The sequence below is a fragment of the Kryptolebias marmoratus genome, linkage group LG3, assembly GCF_001649575.2.
Source record: "Kryptolebias marmoratus isolate JLee-2015 linkage group LG3, ASM164957v2, whole genome shotgun sequence".
Taxonomy (NCBI): Eukaryota; Metazoa; Chordata; class Actinopteri; order Cyprinodontiformes; family Rivulidae; genus Kryptolebias; species Kryptolebias marmoratus.
The window spans coordinates 20,183,763-20,201,313 of NC_051432.1; the positions used below are offsets into that span (position 1 = coordinate 20,183,763).

Consider the following 17,551-nt stretch of genomic DNA (forward strand, 5'->3'; position numbering starts at 1 on the left):
ACGTCCAATCAAACGCGAGCTCAGTTTTAAACGTGAACTGGTTTCTTCGAAAAACCACAACAGCGCCGAGACAAACTGTTTGGACCAGCGTGTTGGATTTTGGACTTTAATAGGCTCGTGTTTTTTTAAATTATTTTTAATATTTATTCAGCACTTTTTGTTCCCCGTCTGCCTTTCGGCGTCAGTTGTTTCATGGGAAGCCAGGAGGGAGAAAGAAGTAAGTCAACTCGTCCGGGTGGAAAGCTAACGACACGTACCTCTAAACCTTACAGCTAAAGTTAGCTGCTGGGTGTCTGTCTCCCGTCGCTTTCACTCAACCACACAACAACCGAGCATTCATAATGTATATACACATTACTAGTTTGATGTTTGTGTCCTTAAAGCGTCTCTGATGGCGTCCCTGTTAGCAAACATTAGCAACGTTAGCTACTTTTGAGTCAACTCCTAACCGGTTAAAAAAAAAAGTTGCGACTGCTGGTTAAAAAATAAATGGCTCTTACGTCCTAACTAACTTAGGGTGTGCTTTTGTTCAGCTATCCCACGTTTGTTAGCATATTCTCCCCTTTTAGAAACAACGAATAACAACAACTAACCAGTAGTTTGGTGTTGGCGGCTCATAAAATGTCGTTTTCCGGTCATTTAGTAATAAAATGAACCGATCCCTTTCACAGGAGCCACTCTGGTATTTAAAAGCTAAAATTATACAAGTAAACACGCTACATTGATGTGTCAGGAAAGTGAAGTTATGTGATATATTAGGAAGTTGTTCTGATTCTCCACTGAAGACTGTCATAATCATGATTTAACTGTTTTTATTTTTCCCTGCAGATTGGGTTGATGTGGCTAATGATCTACTCAGCAAGTGTCACATAAATTTGAGGCTGAGGAAACTGACAGACAGTAACGCAGATGTTTTCATCGCTTTGTATGAAAACATCCTAGGAGAGAAGGTTCCAGGTAAGGAGAACTAATGAGATTTATTTAATGTTACTGCCACCGCCGCTGCTTTTTCTTTTGGTTTCTCTCTGCTGCTCAGTTTAAGGGTCAAATGCCTCCAGCTCACCCTGTCCTTAGCTTCCTCCTCGGTCACACCAACCCTTTTTATATCCTCCTTCAGATCTCTGAGCCTCCTCTGTGGTCTTAGAAAACGTTACTCCAACTTGTTAAGATGAAGTGGTGAGTGCGTTTGCAAATGAGCATGGTCGTCTCTGACAGCACGTCCAGTGTGTGCCCTGCTTTCAACTAACAACCATTCAAAGAAAATGGAAGGAAGGATATAACTGGTTAACTAATTAGTTGATGCCAAATACACTCTGTCTTCAGCTCCATATTGCTGGTAATTTGCTTTTTTCGTTTGTGTCAGACAACGATTCTGTCGTCTGTAATTTGATGTCCTAAACAAATTTTATTTCTAATCACTGAAGGTTAACAAGCAGCAAGCCTTTAGCTGAGCTCATGAATGCCTAAGTGTCTTTAGCGTGTCAGGAATGCTTCTCAAGAACAAGCATGCCACTAAGAGACCTGAGTTGTTGTTTTTTTTTGTTATTCTTTACTACAGGAAGGCATTAAAAGGAAAGCTCAAAGTTACGTAGTCTGTGTGTTTAAAGAAGTGTTTTTACAAGTTTGTTATCTCTGGGCGTTTCACCGTTTCGTTGATCTCGTTCTCACAAGCTTTGGTTGTTTACGCTTGTGTGTGTTTTTATGTTTGCGTTTAGATTATATTGCAGCGCCATGCAGTCAAGAGGACGATGTTCATAATGTTCAGGCTGTGATTGACTCCCTGTCCCTGGATTACCTTCAGATCAGCCTCTCACACATCACAGGTAGAGGAATAACTTTAATTTGTCACAGCAGTGAGTTTAACTTTTTATTTAAGATAAGATATTTAATCCCTGAGTGAGTCTGTAGTAATACAAGCAATATATTTTAAAGTAGCATAATTCAAAGGATGACTGTATTTGCAGGAGAAAATGTCGTTAGGGGGGATAAGGAGTCTATCAAGAACCTCCTGGAAATCTTTGATGGCCTCTTGGAATACCTCAACGAGGAGATAAATGAGGAATCCCAGAACGGTGGTAAGCCTCTTCAACAGATGACGCACATTTTTAACATTTGTCAAGACTTTTTATGACGTGTTGTAGTCATCAGTCACACTGTAAGTATTCATAACTTTTCAAAGTTTAACATTGTGGTTTTATTATAGAAAAACCCATCAGTAACTATTCCTTATCTTTTATTAAATTGATCCTTGACGTCACAGGATTTTAGACGGCTGCTTTAGTCTCGTCCTCTGAGTCAGCGTTGTGTTGTTTTCAGATGAATTAAGCGACTCACTGAATCAGGATGAACCTGTTAAAAACAAGGAGCCCACAGGTGATGATGCCGCAGAGCAAACGGAAACAAACCTGCCAGGAACATCTGGATCATCTGGTGTAGAGTAAGAACAAAAAAAACACAAAATGACTTTATTATCAGCTATGAGGGGTCTTATCGTACAGCTAAGTCATTATAAGATTTATTTGAAGGGCCTGATAATACAGTCACTGTGGGAGTATGTTCTCACCTGGCAAATTAGAGTGAAAGAATAATAAACTTTTATTTACCTAATGGGCTTTTCTTGACGCCATAAAACAGCCGACTTTCAGGTTTGCAGCACTTGACTCTGACTACATAACTCAGCCGAAGCGTAGATCCGGGTCTGTGTCACTTTGGCACAACCCGTCCTGCTGACATCCTGGCAGCAGTGGAAACACTAAAGGCTACTACAGTGCATAAGAGAAAAAAAAGCTACTAAAGTAAATAAAATGACAGGTAAATAACTTGTGGTAGCAATTATAAGGTCATGCTGTAAACCTGGTAGTTACCTGGTGAGTCACTTCTGCTACAGGTATGATTTAAACAATAAATTACAGAGTGTATATGCTCTGTATGGAAGGAATAGCTCAGGTATTGTAACTCCTAATTATTAATTTAACTTGATATTTTTTGTTATTAGTGATACAGCTGTTACCGCCTAAAGTTTTATCTACAAGGGAAACATCATTATCAGCATGTCTACTCGGATAAAAACAGACAAAATCTTCTATAAACACAGAGCAACATTTTTAAGTTAACTGGAGTTATGTTTGTCTAATAAAGTGCAAACCTGTGATTCTTTGTGTTTTTCTCTACTGTTTTTAGATCTACAGTCCAGTCCAGTAAACATTCTCTCCAGTCCCTGAATGCTGAGGAGGTCGGGTCAGCCGGTGAGCTCATTGGGCTGGGAGTCTCCGCTCGCACGTTTACAGACGAACAAGAAGGTAGAGACACAAACGTCCTGCAAACGGTGATCGAAACACGAGATCTTTCTTTGCTCTTTGTTAGAAATATTTTAGGGTTTGTTGATGCTTTGCTTCAGTTGTTTGAAGATGCAGTAGTTTTGCTGGAAAAGCCTGAAGCAAATTCCAGACGATAATAAACGTTGCAGACACAGCACCTCTGTGTCCACATAACACAGAGGACTGTGTGTGTGTTTCCATGCGTCTATGCCATGTCCCGATAAGGGCGGAACTCATTTGTATGTTGATTTTTATCATTTCTTTTTTTTTTTTGCTTTCTTCCTATCCAGAGCTGATCCTCCCTCCCCAAACCTCAGATGAAGTCACTACCTCCAGTTGTTTGGACAACCAGGATCATCCGCAGACTGAACGGATGCACTCGGCTATCCCACTGCAGCCACCCAACCAGCGCGACACCCCCCACAGTCCTGGTCCACCACCCGTCAACCATCTCCCCACAGCTGCTGGCTTCAGCGAAACACTTGGAGTGGAGGACGCCGCTCCTGCCCCGACACAGGTGGCATAATAAGACATCAAGACAAGATTAAATAGTTTTTAACGAAACAACTAACAGCTAACAGACATTTTCTGCTTGAGTTTTAGATAAAAAGTGATATGCAAAACGTAGTTTCTCTTCTGTGCACACACTTGCACTTCCTTTTTAAGTGATTTCAATACAGCAAGGAATACTAGGTGCTGACTCAACACCAGTGATTCTGAGAAAGAAGCCAAGGGAGTTTAAATTACAGGCAGTTTTAGGATCAGACCCAGAACTCGCTGGAGGGATCCTGTGTTCCCTCTGGCCTGGGAAAGTAATACTGCAATCATTATCGTATCTAATGTTTTAGAATTTATTTATTCTTTTAAAATCTTTTTGTCTTTAACATGTTTTGTGTCTAGAATTGGGGAACTTACTGGTAGCAGGAAGTGACACATTTACACAATGATTCATTGTAACACGATGACACAAACATGTCCTGATATGTATCTGACCTTTTTTTTATGTGAATTCTTGCACAGTCCTTTGGCCCATATCTAAGTTACCTTTTTTGTTGCTTACTTCTGCTTTTAACCATCATAAAAGCTAAACTATTAACTATTTAAAACTCTTTTTTTTGTGGGTTTCTGAACAACCTATGTAGATTATGTATTAGAGTAGACTTACTGGTCCGTTCTACGTTTCAACCTTTTATCTGTGGTCACAAAGTGTGAACCACAGACCACATGATCGAAAGAACGAGATCCCGGATGCAAGCGGCTGAAAGGAGCTTCCTTCATAGAGAGGCCGGCTCAGCTGCAGAGATGAGGTGAGGAGCTCCTCCTCATCGAAAAGAGTCAGCTGAGGTGGTTCGGGCATCTCGATTAGGATGCCTCCCTCTGTAGGTTGGTCTGCTCCTGGTCTCCAGGAGAGGGAAGTCTGGGTCTCCCTCCTGGACCTGTTGCCCCCAGTGATCTGACTACAAATAAGCAAAGGAAAATGAACGGATGGTTCTTAAACCATCTCTCTTTATGTATAATAAATTATTTTGATTTAGTTTCTTAATAAATTCTTAATTTCTCCTCACAGAGCTCTAATCTGGTGGGTGAGACTCTCACTAATGGAGTATCATCTCCTGCATCCTCTTCATCACCTGGTGAGTCGAAGCGTATTCTGCGTGTCAGTGTACAAAATGTCAGGTTTTTGAAGCCCTAAATGGTTGTTTAGATAAATGGATTAAAGAAACCTTTTAGAGCTTTTTGAAAGTGATTGTTTTGACTAAATGTTGGACTGGACGCTGGCTCTTCAGGGAAGCTAACGGCAGATACTGTTTACTTGTGAAGATGATTCCAGAAATAGACCCGGTGCGGTGAAACGTCACTCGCCTCTGAGTGTTAATGTTTGTTTTCCAGCTGAAAGTGAGAAGTCTGTATCCAGCCAGCGACGACCTGAGGGAGGGGAGGAGGGGGAGACCGTAGAGGTATGAGAGCCGCAGGCTTTAGTTGTTCCACTTTTACAGCAGACTTAAAAATGAATAAATAAAAGCCCGTTTGTACGCTAGTTTGAGTATTTAGTTTATCCTACTAAACAGCCTAACTGTGCTCCTGTAGCTCTTTTTAAACAACACAAAGAGTCAAATTCAGCCTCTTTGTTTTACCAAATCTCAGCCGGCTAACGGAGGTCCAAGGAGGGTCTTATTCCGCACCCAGCCCGACGTGCTCTTCCTCACCCTGCAGGACGAGATGACGACCATCACCCCTTCCCCACCAGACACCGAAGAGGAAGAGGAGGAAGATCTGAGCAACGGGCAAAAGTTTCATCAGAGACGGAGTGATCACCTGATTAGGACCGACCTCGGGTGAGAGTTTAGTTTATTTACAAACCTGTATAAGCTTATTTTATTTGAACATAACGCAGTAACTCTGTCTCTGTTCTGCGTTTCAGTCGCAGAACAACACAAGAACGTTTCGAAGAGCCTCTGTCTTATCGGAGAAAAAAGAACAAGCAGGCGGAGGAGGAGCTGCATTACATCTCTGAGAAACTCGCCCATCGACTGGAAGAACTCGACCAGGTATGTATTTAGTAAATCCCAAAGATTAGTGTGGTCTCAGCACGTGAATAATTAGATTGGATAATTCACTCATATTTACCTCGTTAGTACAGTTTTTCTCGGAGTTTGACCTTTCTTGAGGTCTTAACGGGAAAAAAAAACTGTAAATGTTTTGCCCAAAATACAACAGGATTACGGTATAAAAGCCTGCCTCTGTGGCCTTTTCTGCTTTTCTCTGAACTGGGCTTCAGAAAGATTTTATCCACGCAAATTACCCTTGAAGAGAGCCTTTTTGTTTTCAGCCTAACAATAAACAGTGAAAACCAAGCTTAGCTCAAAGCAAAGTGTTAGAAAAACAGTTTTAGCCTCAAACATTTCTCTTGTCTGCAGTTCTGGGCATGTGTGGTGGTTATTAAGCAGTCTTTAAGGCAGAGTTTCATCATTAGTCATGCAATGAATCAGCCCAGGCTACTAAAATATTGCTCCTAGGTAAATTAGGACGTAACATCACAACCAGCCACATCCTGTTCATTTGCCAGGCTCTACATCATAATTTTTCTGAGCCTCCATCCTCTGGAAAACCAAAAAACATCTAAATGATTAACGTGTTCGAGACTTTCTCATCGTTGGCCAACATTTTTCCTTTCGACGCCGTTTTGTGTGCGATTTCTGTAGATGCTTAAACGAGTCCTGAGTGAAAGTGACGACTCCAGCGAAATCCGAGAGGAGGACCAGCCCTCCCACGGCAGCGGCAGCGTTGCCGCGTGTGACGGCGCTCCCGGTGTCTCTGAAGCGCCCGGCCCCGAAGCTGCCCGGCGGACGCGCTCCTCGTCCCCCTCTCCTCCCGGAGAACCTCGACTCCTCGCACACGGTCGGTTAGAGGAAGCTGCGGCGGAGGCTTTGGAGCTGAACGACGGGAGACGAACTGACCTCCGAAAAACGCCTCGGAGAAAACATCACAAGGTGTCATCGCTGGCGTTTCCTTTTTCTGCGTGCCGTCTGTGATATCACGAGACATCCGTGTTTGCTTAAATGTTTTATTATGTAGTTTGAATAAATTAAAACCAATATATTATTGTAGTCTAAAGAGCGTGGACTGTGGCTCTAATCGACAGACTGCACAACAAAATTAAAAGACGTAATAATGATAGATGGTTTATAAAGACAGTCAAGACTAAGATTAGTGATTTTTTTAATTGACTTGTTATAAATGAACAGATTTTAACAAATACAGGAACCAAACTGCTGTCATAAAACAATATTTACTCTGAAATCATTTCTCTCATTAATAATGCTTTTTTATCTTTAAGAACTGGAGTCAAATTGTGATTTATTTCAATGTTAAGTAGCTTTATGTCTGTATTCTTCCACTTTAGGTCTTTTTACAGTTTTAATGAAGTGAAAGAATTGTATTAGCTTGAATGTTGTAGTTCTATTGATGCTCAGACCACAGGTACTTAAATAACCATATAAAGTAATCTGCTATGTGTTTTACATCCTGTTCTTCAGTTTCAGTATCTGGAGAGTATGGACTATGAAGAGGAGCTGAGAAAATATGAAGAGCGAGAGCAGACAGAACTGCACAAGGCACGCCTCAAAGCTCAGAAAGCTGTAAGTCCAAAATACGATGTTTAAAGTAATGAAGACAAAAAAAGACCTACATTGTCTGACGGCTACTTATGTTTACAAGAGAGATGTTTTTTATTATTTATTACTTGGTTACATTTAAAAAAAGAAGCATTTGAGAACTTGTTTATGAAACATTGGGAAACTGATCAGAGGACAATTTAAAGGAAATAAAACTGAAAATCATTTCAATTAAGAGTAATCCTGGTAAATAAACTAAGGAAACTTATCCTTTTATATAATTTGGGCTGAATGTGCATTAAAATCATCTGTAAAGGGCATTAATTCCTAAAAAATAAAACTAAATAACTGCATTTCATCTGGGTAAATACAGTTGCGGTCAGAAGTTTTAATCCACTCATCAGACGCTTGAATTCCTGTTATTTTTGATGGAACTGAGACAAAACTAAAAATAGGAAGAAACCCACAACAAGTGTTGTGAGAATGACTCAAATAATAAAAAAATCCCAAATTAGTCATTCATTCATGTCTGTGATGAGTGAACCTCTGACCCGACGGGACATTAAAGAAACCCTCCTGTTTGTTTGGTCTGAATAATTAAAGCGCGCCTTCGTGTATTTAAAGGAGCGAGAGTACAGAGACGCCCTGCTGGGGGACGTTTCTCAGGTGTCCCGATCGTCCCCACCCAAAACCAAGAGTCGGCATAAGATGCAACGGACCAGGACAACAGGAGGACAGAAACGTCCAGAACCCACGAGGAAAACTTCATCAAGTACGGCAAGAGTTTATTCTTTCTACCAACTGTACAAAATAAGCTTTTCACCCCTCCTGTTTGTGACACTTCAGTCTTCATGTGTGTGTGTTTTTTTTTTTTTTAAATGACATTAAGAAGCTGTTGTTTTGTCGCCTTCGGTCCTCCCTCCAGTGAAAATCAAAGAAAACGAGCTCCTCCCTGTGCTGCGAGACGAGTTGCCCCACCTTCACGTCTCCTCTCACGCTCTGGGCCGGATGTGGGAGCAGCAGATGCTTCAGGTCGACCGACTCCACGCCCTGTCCTCCCCGCACGGCCGGCATCGCAGCAAACTCTCCGGCCAGGTCAGAAAACTAACCCAATGCTGTGAAATGTTGCCGCGAACCGATGTGTCCATTAACCTCAAAGAAGACGTGTTTTATCCTTTATTTAAGGTTACATGATTTCTGTTACTTACTTTAATTAAAAACCTGACTGGATTACAGAACAACACTCCTTTCCTTTCTTTTTCTCTTTCTTAAAAATGCCTATATTAGGTTTGACCTCTTTATACCCCTTTGTGTGTCTTGTAGTTGGAGGAAGCTCAGAGGAAATACGACCTGCTGCTGGAGCTCAACCGCAAAGACCAGGACCACAAAAGACGTCTGGTGAGTATCACAACAGAGACCCGACGGGTTGACGTTAACTTTACAAGCTAAAATTTCTCTCTTTCTCTCTCCAGAGGGAGTTTAAAGATCGAATCCAGCAGCAGAAGTCGGTGCAGAACAAACTGAGGGAGCAGAGGCAACAGACCGCCCGGGCCAAGAGGTACCACAACGAGTATCACGTTCAGCACCGCGCCCGGCTGATGAAGGCTCGCACTAAAGAGGAGCGGGTGGGTAGTTTGTGCTGAAGGTGTTGGAACAAATTAACCTAAAGTGCTTGATGTTAATTATATGGTTTAGGGTTGAGCTAAAGAAAGAAATCCTGTCTTGTGTTCCGATCGCAACTAAAGGAAATAAAAAATTAATCGATCATATCGCACACGTTTCACAGTTTTCGCGTTTAAGTATTAGCGTATTTGAGAAGGTGCCCGGGTGACCCAGTCGTGTGTTTTTTACAGATGTTTCGGCAGCTTTTCGAGGAAGGTTTGGAGTTACAGAAGCTCCGGTTGAGAGACCAGAGAGCGTTCGCCCGTGAGCAGCGCCTGGAGCATCAGAGGCGACACCAGGATCAGATCGAGTCCTTAGAAAACTACTACAAAGACCAAGTAAGACGCCGCGTCCGGTCGCCTACGCCTGCGGAACGATGATGATGATGATGATGATGATGATGATGATGATGATGATGATGATGATGACGGTGGTGGTGAATGTGACACGCTTTCGTCCGTTTCAGTTTTCACTGCTTGCTGAAAAACTTGCACAAGAGCGGGAAGAGATCCAGGTTCGAAAGAAGGCTCAGGAAAAGGTAACTTCATCCTCTTTAGATGATGAGCTCTTCTTTAAAAGAACGTCACCGTGCTCGATCCATCGGGATGGGATCTAACGTTTCAATTCAAAAAACACTTAATTAATCCTAAAGGGAAAATAAATGTGGTTGTAGCTCATAATCCTGGTTTCGTTAACGAGTTATAGCTGCTGATGGCTGTGGGCATGAAGGTTTGTTTAAGTAGTTTAACTTCCAGTCCAGTTGAGGGCGCTCTTGATATTCAATCTATTTCTAGATTTATTTATTTTTAAAATACCCAGTTTGTAAATTATTACTTGGGAATTGTACAAACGGTAAAGAAGGTGTTTTTTCAGATTTGTTCAAACACCACCTGGTGTAGATTCATCTCATTTTTCCAAACATAACTATAGTTGTGTCTGAAAGAAGCCATGTGGAAACTTAATATAAAGCTTCTCTATAATCTGAAAAGTGGATCAAGTCGGGTCATTGTTAACATGAAAATTATTCACAATCTCCTCCTTATGAAGTGTTTAAGACAAGCTTCTTCTTGCCAGGCTCTGCTAAAGATGAAGCGAGAGCTGCGGTCCCGAATGGAGCGTGAGATCAGCGACCTGCAGAGGATAATCATCCGGAACGACGAGGACGACCACTTCCAGGACCTCGAGGTCCAGCGGCTGCGCAACCGGGTCCACATGGCTTCTTTCCAGTACAACACCAGCTGTCTGAACTGACGGAGAACGCCGAGATGACGTTCCAGCTGGATCCAAGTCGAGAGCTTTGACGCGTTTCTGCCGTTTGCAGCAAACGGTACGAGAATCTGGTGCACAAACGGTAGTCCTCTCAGGCGTCTTTCTCAAGAGATTTGCACAGGAAGAGAAATTTACAGATGTGAGAAAGGTTTGATTAATGACCACACACAGACGAAATGTAGCTTTTAGCTATTCCAGCTAACTCTTCCTCTCACTTCAGCTGCTACTCCTGAACTTAAGACACCTTGGACCAAGTTCCCTTCCTCCCTGGGTTTTTAAGTACTTGATAAATCTGAATGTTCTAACTCTGTGACTGCAGTCATTGTGTGCTTTTATTGTAGTAAAATAGGAAATCCTTCCTCCTTTTGCCAAATAAGGACCTCGCCTGCAGAGTTCAGATTGTCACGCTGACAAGTCTCAGCTTTGTTCTCTTTTCCTTTTACATGAGATGTCTTCCTGTTTTTAATACTTTAACCATGCGAATGGATTATTTATTTAACTTTAACGTTAGATTTTTAATGAAACTTGTGATTTTTATTCACCAGAGGCGACGATAATCGGGTCTGTCACCCTAACCTCCTCTCCCTGATCATTTTCTACTCGCAATCAAACTTTAAGACGTGATTGGTTCTTTTTTTTTTCGGTTCTGCCATTGAAACACTACTGACACTGAGTTGTAACTAACGAGAGAACACGTCCCCCCTTAACCTCCATTAAATGTGTGGAATCACTGTGGCTGAAACGTGTCGGTTATTTGTGTGCAAAACAAGTCGATGTTGCTCCGTTTCAACATTTACTGCAAACACAAATAAGGTGTTTTTTTTCCTTTAAAATAAGATCTACGTTTTTAGTAAAGAGGAAAAAGTCTTAATCATGTTTCTAAGAATAATTCCCAGCCACTAACATAAAGGCGTGAACACTCGTGGGAAAGAAAACTCACTTTCTAATGAAGATGTAACAGGACAGGAAGTTAGAAGGCTACCTAAGAACATAATTGTAACATTTAAGAGCATAAAGAAATTTCAAGAGCTGATCCATTGGTGGAGTAGTTTGTCACAACCTGTTTGGCTGAAAACGACCACCTCTGCGACTTGTAGAGTTAAATAAATCTAGAGTAATAATTTACTTTAAAGGTGTCAAAATAATGTGGCTAGTCAGAAAAACCATCCTGCATTATTGCTGATGGTCAGCTTTTATATTTTTGGATTAAAGTACGTTCGATCTGCGTCTAAATGGACAAACGATGCCACCCAGTGACCTGAGTGTCATATTCTAACAACTTTATTGGTTTACTGTCTTTACTAAGTAACATGGTGAAATGGATAAGTCGGACAACAATTTAGAAACTTTTATATGATTTCAACGTAACAACACAACAGTATAAAGCTTAAAAAAAACAAAAAAGTCAATTTCTGGGTTTCACTCAACAGCTGGTAGAAAAGCAGCAACAGAGGTCCAGCTGCTCCAGCAGTTTGAGTCCGTGGTCATGTCAGGACGTACAACCATCAGCTGCTCGGCGGCGGTGGAGCCGCCGTGTTCTGTCCGTTGACCTGGAGGTCATTGTCTTTGTCGTCGTCTGGCAGGTTGGTCCATTCGAAGTGGTTCGGACAGAAACCGCACGTCTGGTTAACGACAATCTTCAGTCCGTTCACACGCTTCCTGACTGTACACCGACGGTTACACTTCCGGCATGACTTGAACAGCTCGAGGATGCACTGCTCATCGACGACGAACTCCGACGAGCTGAGGGGGGAGGGGGAGTAGAGCTGTTAGGACTGGAGGACATCCTGTTCAAAGGGAGGTTAACTGGATGTAAAAGCTTCTACCTTCTCAGATCCACCTGGTACCGTCCATCACCCACACTTAGCGAGGTGCTGAGTTCTTCCTCCTCCTCTTCATTTTGAACTGAGTACGAAGCCAGTTTAAACGATTACTCTCCTGCAGACAACTTGCCTCTTTAATAACAGAAGATTTGAAGTCAACTCACCTCTGTTCTCTTTATTTTCTGACAGTTCAGTGGTCGTCACCTCATCTGAACTTGTTGGACTTTGACACGGAGCAGCTTTTTTCTCCAGCTCCTTAAAATGAGACGAGCAACACCGACCCGTCAGCAGTAAGCTCAGGCTATAGATCTGCTAACAGACTGACTGACTCAATCAGATTTACCTGTCCAGGTGTAGACGACTGAGCAGAAGGAGCAGCAAAAGTCTCCCGCTCCTCTTCGATGAACGGACTCATCGTGAAGTCATCATCAGAGTGAACGCTTTCACTAAATAAATCGGTGAATTAAGAACAGGTTGTTTCAGTTTTATAACCATCAAATTCAACCATAATATCTGTTATGCTCAATGAACCGAGAGCCAAAATATAAACATTTAAAGCTGAACTGAAACGTGTTTTGAAGCCAACATCAGTCGAAAAATATAAAATGTGCTTATTGTGAAATCTTTTTTTTAATACAGAATATTGAAAAGACCACTTGGGTGTTTTCTGCTTTTTCCATGACGTCCACAGAGCCGCTGAGGTTCACAGCATTCAGCTTTTTATCAGTGAGTGGATGAATACCGGCACAACATGGTTCAGTTCGTTGGAATTAATCGTTTGAACTGGACAGAAAATACCACTGGAGTTTTATTTTTTTGGCTTCCCAAAAGATAGAAACCTTCCTCAGATTTGGATTCATAAGCTCCGATGTGGGAATTATTATCAAAACTTTGGTTCGGACCGCTTCAAAAAGGAGCACTGCTCCAACCCTCGTTAATACGGTGGACTGGTTTCACGTTAAATAAAAAAATAAGAATAATAAAAACAGGACCTTTTGCCAGCAGCAGTCCTAACTATTTTTAATTCTATAAGAAAGGCAAATGGAGAGGACAGAGAAGGAGACGAGAAACGGGAAGTTGTATTTCAAACGTGACGTGAACGTGCGCTGTCGTTAAAAGGTCTGAGCTGCTTAAAGGCCGACAGCCTGAGATCAGTTTGTGATTCAGATGAAAAATATAAACAATCTACGTGGGATTAAACAAACCTGCTGTTAATTAGTTTACTCTGGTGTGAGTTTATAAATGCTACTCTGAAACATTGTTAGCATCAGGTTAGCTTTGAGTTAGCATCAGGTTAGCATTGAGTTAGCAACGTTAGCTCTGTCCTTCCGTCTTTATGTTTGGTGTTGTGTACTGATGTCATGACAACAACCTGGAGGTAATTGGTTCTCACCGTTTCACGTTCCCAACCTGGTCATTATGCGCGTTGATTTGTCGGCCATGACGGTCCTGGTGATCATGAGAATCCAAATCTGAAGAGTTTTCATCCGATTCCAGAGGTTCAGCCATCGGTTCAGGTTCATACTGGTATGGTTTTATATCCATTATTCCCCCAAAGTCTTCCGGCATTTCTTCATGTTCAAAAAAGGCTTCTTCTTCCATTTCCACAAGTAAACAACCGGAGAGTGGAAACGTTCGTTCTTCAGCTCTGCTTTAGGGGCGTCATGAACCCAGAACAGAACTCCACCCCACAAATCACCCACTTTTAAAAATATTGACTAAAACTCTAAAAACAAGTTATTTAAGTTTCAGGTCAGAAAATGGGTCTTGGGATGTTGAGTGGTTGTATTGGACTAAACAACACTCGTGAAATGTCAATTTTTTGCGGTTTGATTTCAGTTCAGCTTTAATAAAAGCAGATTTACTGAGTTCTTCTCACCAAGAATCAGTTGAAGAGCAAGCTTCGAGCCTCTGCGGATTCTGTTGACTCTTTTCTAGTTCAGTCTGAAAGAAACTAGAAACAAAAAGACATTTGTCAAAGTGATGCAGAGGAAACGAACAAAACAAGACTTTTAACAACAAATGTACACATCAGCATCTCTGGAACTACATTCATTTAATCAGAGACCAAAAAGCTTATTTATGTCTGTTATAATATAGTATAAATTTATCATATAACTTCATATTTGCCACAGATTTTGTTTGTTTTTATCTTTTATCTCAGTAAACATCATGTGACCTAAACATTTGTTGCCCTACAGAAACAGCCGAAGTGACTGAAAATATGTAAACAATGACGATGTCCGTCAAAGAGCTGTTTGGGATGGAGAAGTCTGTGTGTTCAGTAAAGTCTTCAGACAAGTTTATAAAACAAATCTAATTAACGAGAACTTGAAAACAGAGGGGGATTTTACCTGTTTTTTTTAAGAAAATAAATAACCAATACGAGGAATTTCCCGCAAATGAAGGAAATTTAGCAGCTTATAATCAGAGATAAATTAAAGGTACTAATTGCAAAGTCAAGAAAACTTGCAAAAAAAAACCCAAACTAAACCAGCAGAATATTTTTCTCATATCGATGGTTAATGTGTCCTTGTAAGCAAAACTTGTGCAACGATTGTCAGTTTGGGATGAAGAACTTCAATAATTTTGATGGATTAGTGTTTACAGTCATATTTTTGATTAAGGATAAATTAGGATCAGAGAATTAACCTATCAGCGCGTTCGACTAGAGTTAACCCACCGGTCAAGAAGAAGTTTCGCTAAACCTGTGTTTGTTTGGACGCCGAGCTCCATCTTTACATCTCTCCAGCGCCTCGCCTGGTCCGCAATATTGATTCTGGACAGCTGCCTGACTCGATCCTTCTCTTTTCTTGCACGTCTGGCTGCAGATTCACTGTCATATTTCCACCTAAACGTCCTCTCTGAGACCTTAGGCTCGTCCAGTTCCGCCATGTTTGTTCACCTAACGGGGGCTGCGGCCAGCCTAATGTAGGGCAGTCACGTGACTCGAGCTTTGCACGTTTTGTGTTTTGTTTTTTCAAGCGGATTCTGCCATTTTGATTGAGTGTGGACCCGCATTCCAGAGCTGGATGTCAGTGTATCTGGAAAACTACTGCAGTAAACTCTTTCAAACTGCACCAGCAGATGTAGCCGAGGGTGGCCTGTTTTGTGTCCGATTTTCTCACTTTGCAGCGAGCCCCTTTAAGGTTCGGCCCGTTAAACGTTTCGACCGTTGGAGGAAAACCGTTGAACTCACCGGTCCAGCAGAAGTTTGGCAAAAGCCGCGTGCGTTTGGATGCCGAGCTCCGTCTTTACGGCGCACCACCGCCCCGCCTGGTCCCCGATATTTATCCTCGACAGCTGCCTCAGTCGCTCTTTCTCTTTCCGGGCGCGCTTGGCGTCCGACTCGCTCTTATACTTCCACCTGAACGTCTTCTCCTGGACCGACTCCGCCATGTTTGTTTACCTAGACCGAGGCCAGCGTTAATGCGGGCCAATCACGTGACTCGAGCTTCGAACGCGGCGGACTCGGCTCATCGACGCGTATTTAAAAATATATATATACGATGAAAAAACATAATTTAATACATGCCAATAATTCAGCCGAGTGCTCTGTTTACATCGAGTACGTACCCAATCCAGATATACTATTGGTTCCCCCACAAAACATTTCTTCTTCTTCTACCATTTTAGCACACGCGGGGTACTGGCGCCCTCTAGCGTCAGCATAACTTTTTTCGTTTCCGGTTTTGTTCAATTCCAATAAAATGCTAAAATTCACCTTTATTCTTTATTTTTAGTGTACATTTGTAGGTGGTTTAGTATCCTACTGGCAGAAATTGTTTCACCCTAAGATAACTAACACAGGCAAGCATTTAAAGGTTTTAATAAAACCTAAACCACTTAAAGCCGCGATACCTGTCAAAAAAACGCAATTTTTCAATGTTTTTTTAAGTGACTTAAGCAGAATTTCTACTTTGTTAAAAAACTGAGTAACAATAAACAAACAAACTCATCCGGGTTGACGTAGAAATTAGGTCGCAGAGAGGAAATGACGAGATATCGTACATATCATCGTATTTTGACCCAAGCATGTGCCGAGTGAGAGTGCGCCTTTTTCTTCTTCTTTTCCAGCCTGCTGGTCGGATCGGACCTTCAGATAAGTGTTTACGTGAATAAAAACAGGGGTCTTTTTGCTAAAACTTTTGAATATTTAGGCATTTTTTGAAAAACTTATTGGTCCTAAAACCTATCGTATACGGATTCAAGTCCCTCTCTAAAGCGGTCCGATTCTATTGAGTCGGTCCCACTACCAAATAAAAAATAAACAACTTTTGCAGTGGGTAAACAAACAAACAATTTACGAATGATTAGAACAAAACTGTAAAATGTGGAAACCAATTATAAGTTAGCCTAAATGTTATTTTCTGTTCTGCATGTAAAACCCACGTAAACATGTGGGTTCGATTCTTTAGAGTCCGACATTTATCCTGTTAAGTTTTTATCCTGACTCATCCGAGTCCGCAGCGTTTCCTGGATCCAGTGGACTTTGCTAGCTTGTGAACTTAGCGGCGGTCTGCTTTAATTGAGACCTCCGACTCTTGAGTCCCGATTCGTCGCGAGGATTCGGATCATCGATCCAGGTGAGTCAGTAACCGACCAGCTCTGAAACTCGGTCTTTGCGCCACGAAGAGTTCAGACTCTCGCCGTCCCTGAAAGGACGAGGTCGGGGGGGAACGCTGTAAGGCTGATAACTTATTAAAACAAACCCTTTGCTCACACCTGGATGACGGTGGGGTCCCTTACCTGTCGAGCAGCACCTTCGCCACCGAAGCGTCCGACCTCACCCCCAGCTTCTGCTTCAGCGCCTTCCAGCGCTCGTACTCCTCCCCCAGGATGACTCGGCTCCGGTCCACTCTCATCCTCACGGCTTTGAGGCGTCGCTCCTTCTCCGAGGTGGACAGGAGGACTCTCCCTTTTCGCTTTCGACCAGGTACCTCCACTTCCATTGTTTCCTCCTCTGGCTCCGTTTACATCCGGGGGGGCTTGTGTTCCTCACGTCACGTGACCGGCTCCACATCCGCCGCGCGTCAGTCCGTCCTCAATGCAGTCCGTGTCCGGATGTAAACAAACTACTAAATGTTGGCAACAACAAAAAAAACACGCTGCTGGTTTTGCTTTTAATACAAATTACTCAGACGTGAATGACGCGCATTTAGTGTTTTTTTCTTCTAATCAGAAATACACACGTACAAAAAAATACATGGCTCATTAAAGATAATTGCGACAGCTACTTTGGCTTTAATCAAACAGGAAGCACACAAATAAATCAACTTAGCCTTGCATGTTAACGCTTAAATTAAAATGGGGAAACGATCGCGTCGTGTAACATTTATGAAAACGTACATGTGGGTAAAAATGT

General features: G+C 42.0%; 2 protein-coding genes across 7 annotated transcripts; one reads left to right on the top strand and one right to left on the bottom strand.

Annotated features, from left to right (window-relative positions):
* The first annotated feature begins 19 nt into the window (after positions 1–19).
* On the top strand, positions 20–11,098 carry LOC108247203 (centrosomal protein of 95 kDa). Of its 2 annotated transcripts, none has more exons than XM_017435151.2 (20): positions 20–217; positions 829–957; positions 1,716–1,823; positions 1,965–2,075; positions 2,317–2,437; positions 3,181–3,299; positions 3,608–3,834; positions 4,885–4,951; positions 5,208–5,275; positions 5,532–5,653; positions 5,740–5,866; positions 6,521–6,808; positions 7,355–7,456; positions 8,057–8,204; positions 8,358–8,527; positions 8,756–8,830; positions 8,905–9,057; positions 9,286–9,432; positions 9,561–9,632; positions 10,169–11,098. In XM_017435151.2, the coding sequence occupies exons 1-20, from the start codon at positions 193–195 to the stop codon at positions 10,343–10,345; spliced, it is 2,556 nt and encodes an 851-aa protein (XP_017290640.1). In that variant the 5' UTR covers positions 20–192; the 3' UTR covers positions 10,346–11,098. The 2 variants fall into 2 exon arrangements, with proteins under 2 accessions (XP_017290640.1, XP_017290639.1); XM_017435150.3 differs by having other exon boundaries at positions 21–217; positions 5,463–5,653.
* Positions 11,099–11,696: 598 nt separating this feature from the next.
* LOC108247209 lies at positions 11,697–17,212 on the bottom strand. 5 transcript variants are annotated; one of them, XM_017435163.2, is made up of 7 exons: positions 15,763–15,826; positions 15,386–15,595; positions 14,066–14,140; positions 12,530–12,632; positions 12,351–12,441; positions 12,190–12,268; positions 11,697–12,106 (listed from the first exon to the last, which is right to left on the bottom strand). In XM_017435163.2, the coding sequence occupies exons 2-7, from the start codon at positions 15,583–15,585 to the stop codon at positions 11,869–11,871; spliced, it is 786 nt and encodes a 261-aa protein (XP_017290652.1). In that variant the 5' UTR covers positions 15,586–15,595; positions 15,763–15,826; the 3' UTR covers positions 11,697–11,868. The 5 variants fall into 5 exon arrangements, with proteins under 5 accessions (XP_017290652.1, XP_017290650.1, XP_017290651.1 ...); XM_017435161.3 differs by lacking the exons at positions 15,386–15,595; positions 15,763–15,826 and adding an exon at positions 16,936–17,212; XM_017435162.3 differs by lacking the exon at positions 15,763–15,826 and having other exon boundaries at positions 15,386–15,754.
* Positions 17,213–17,551: the final 339 nt, after the last annotated feature.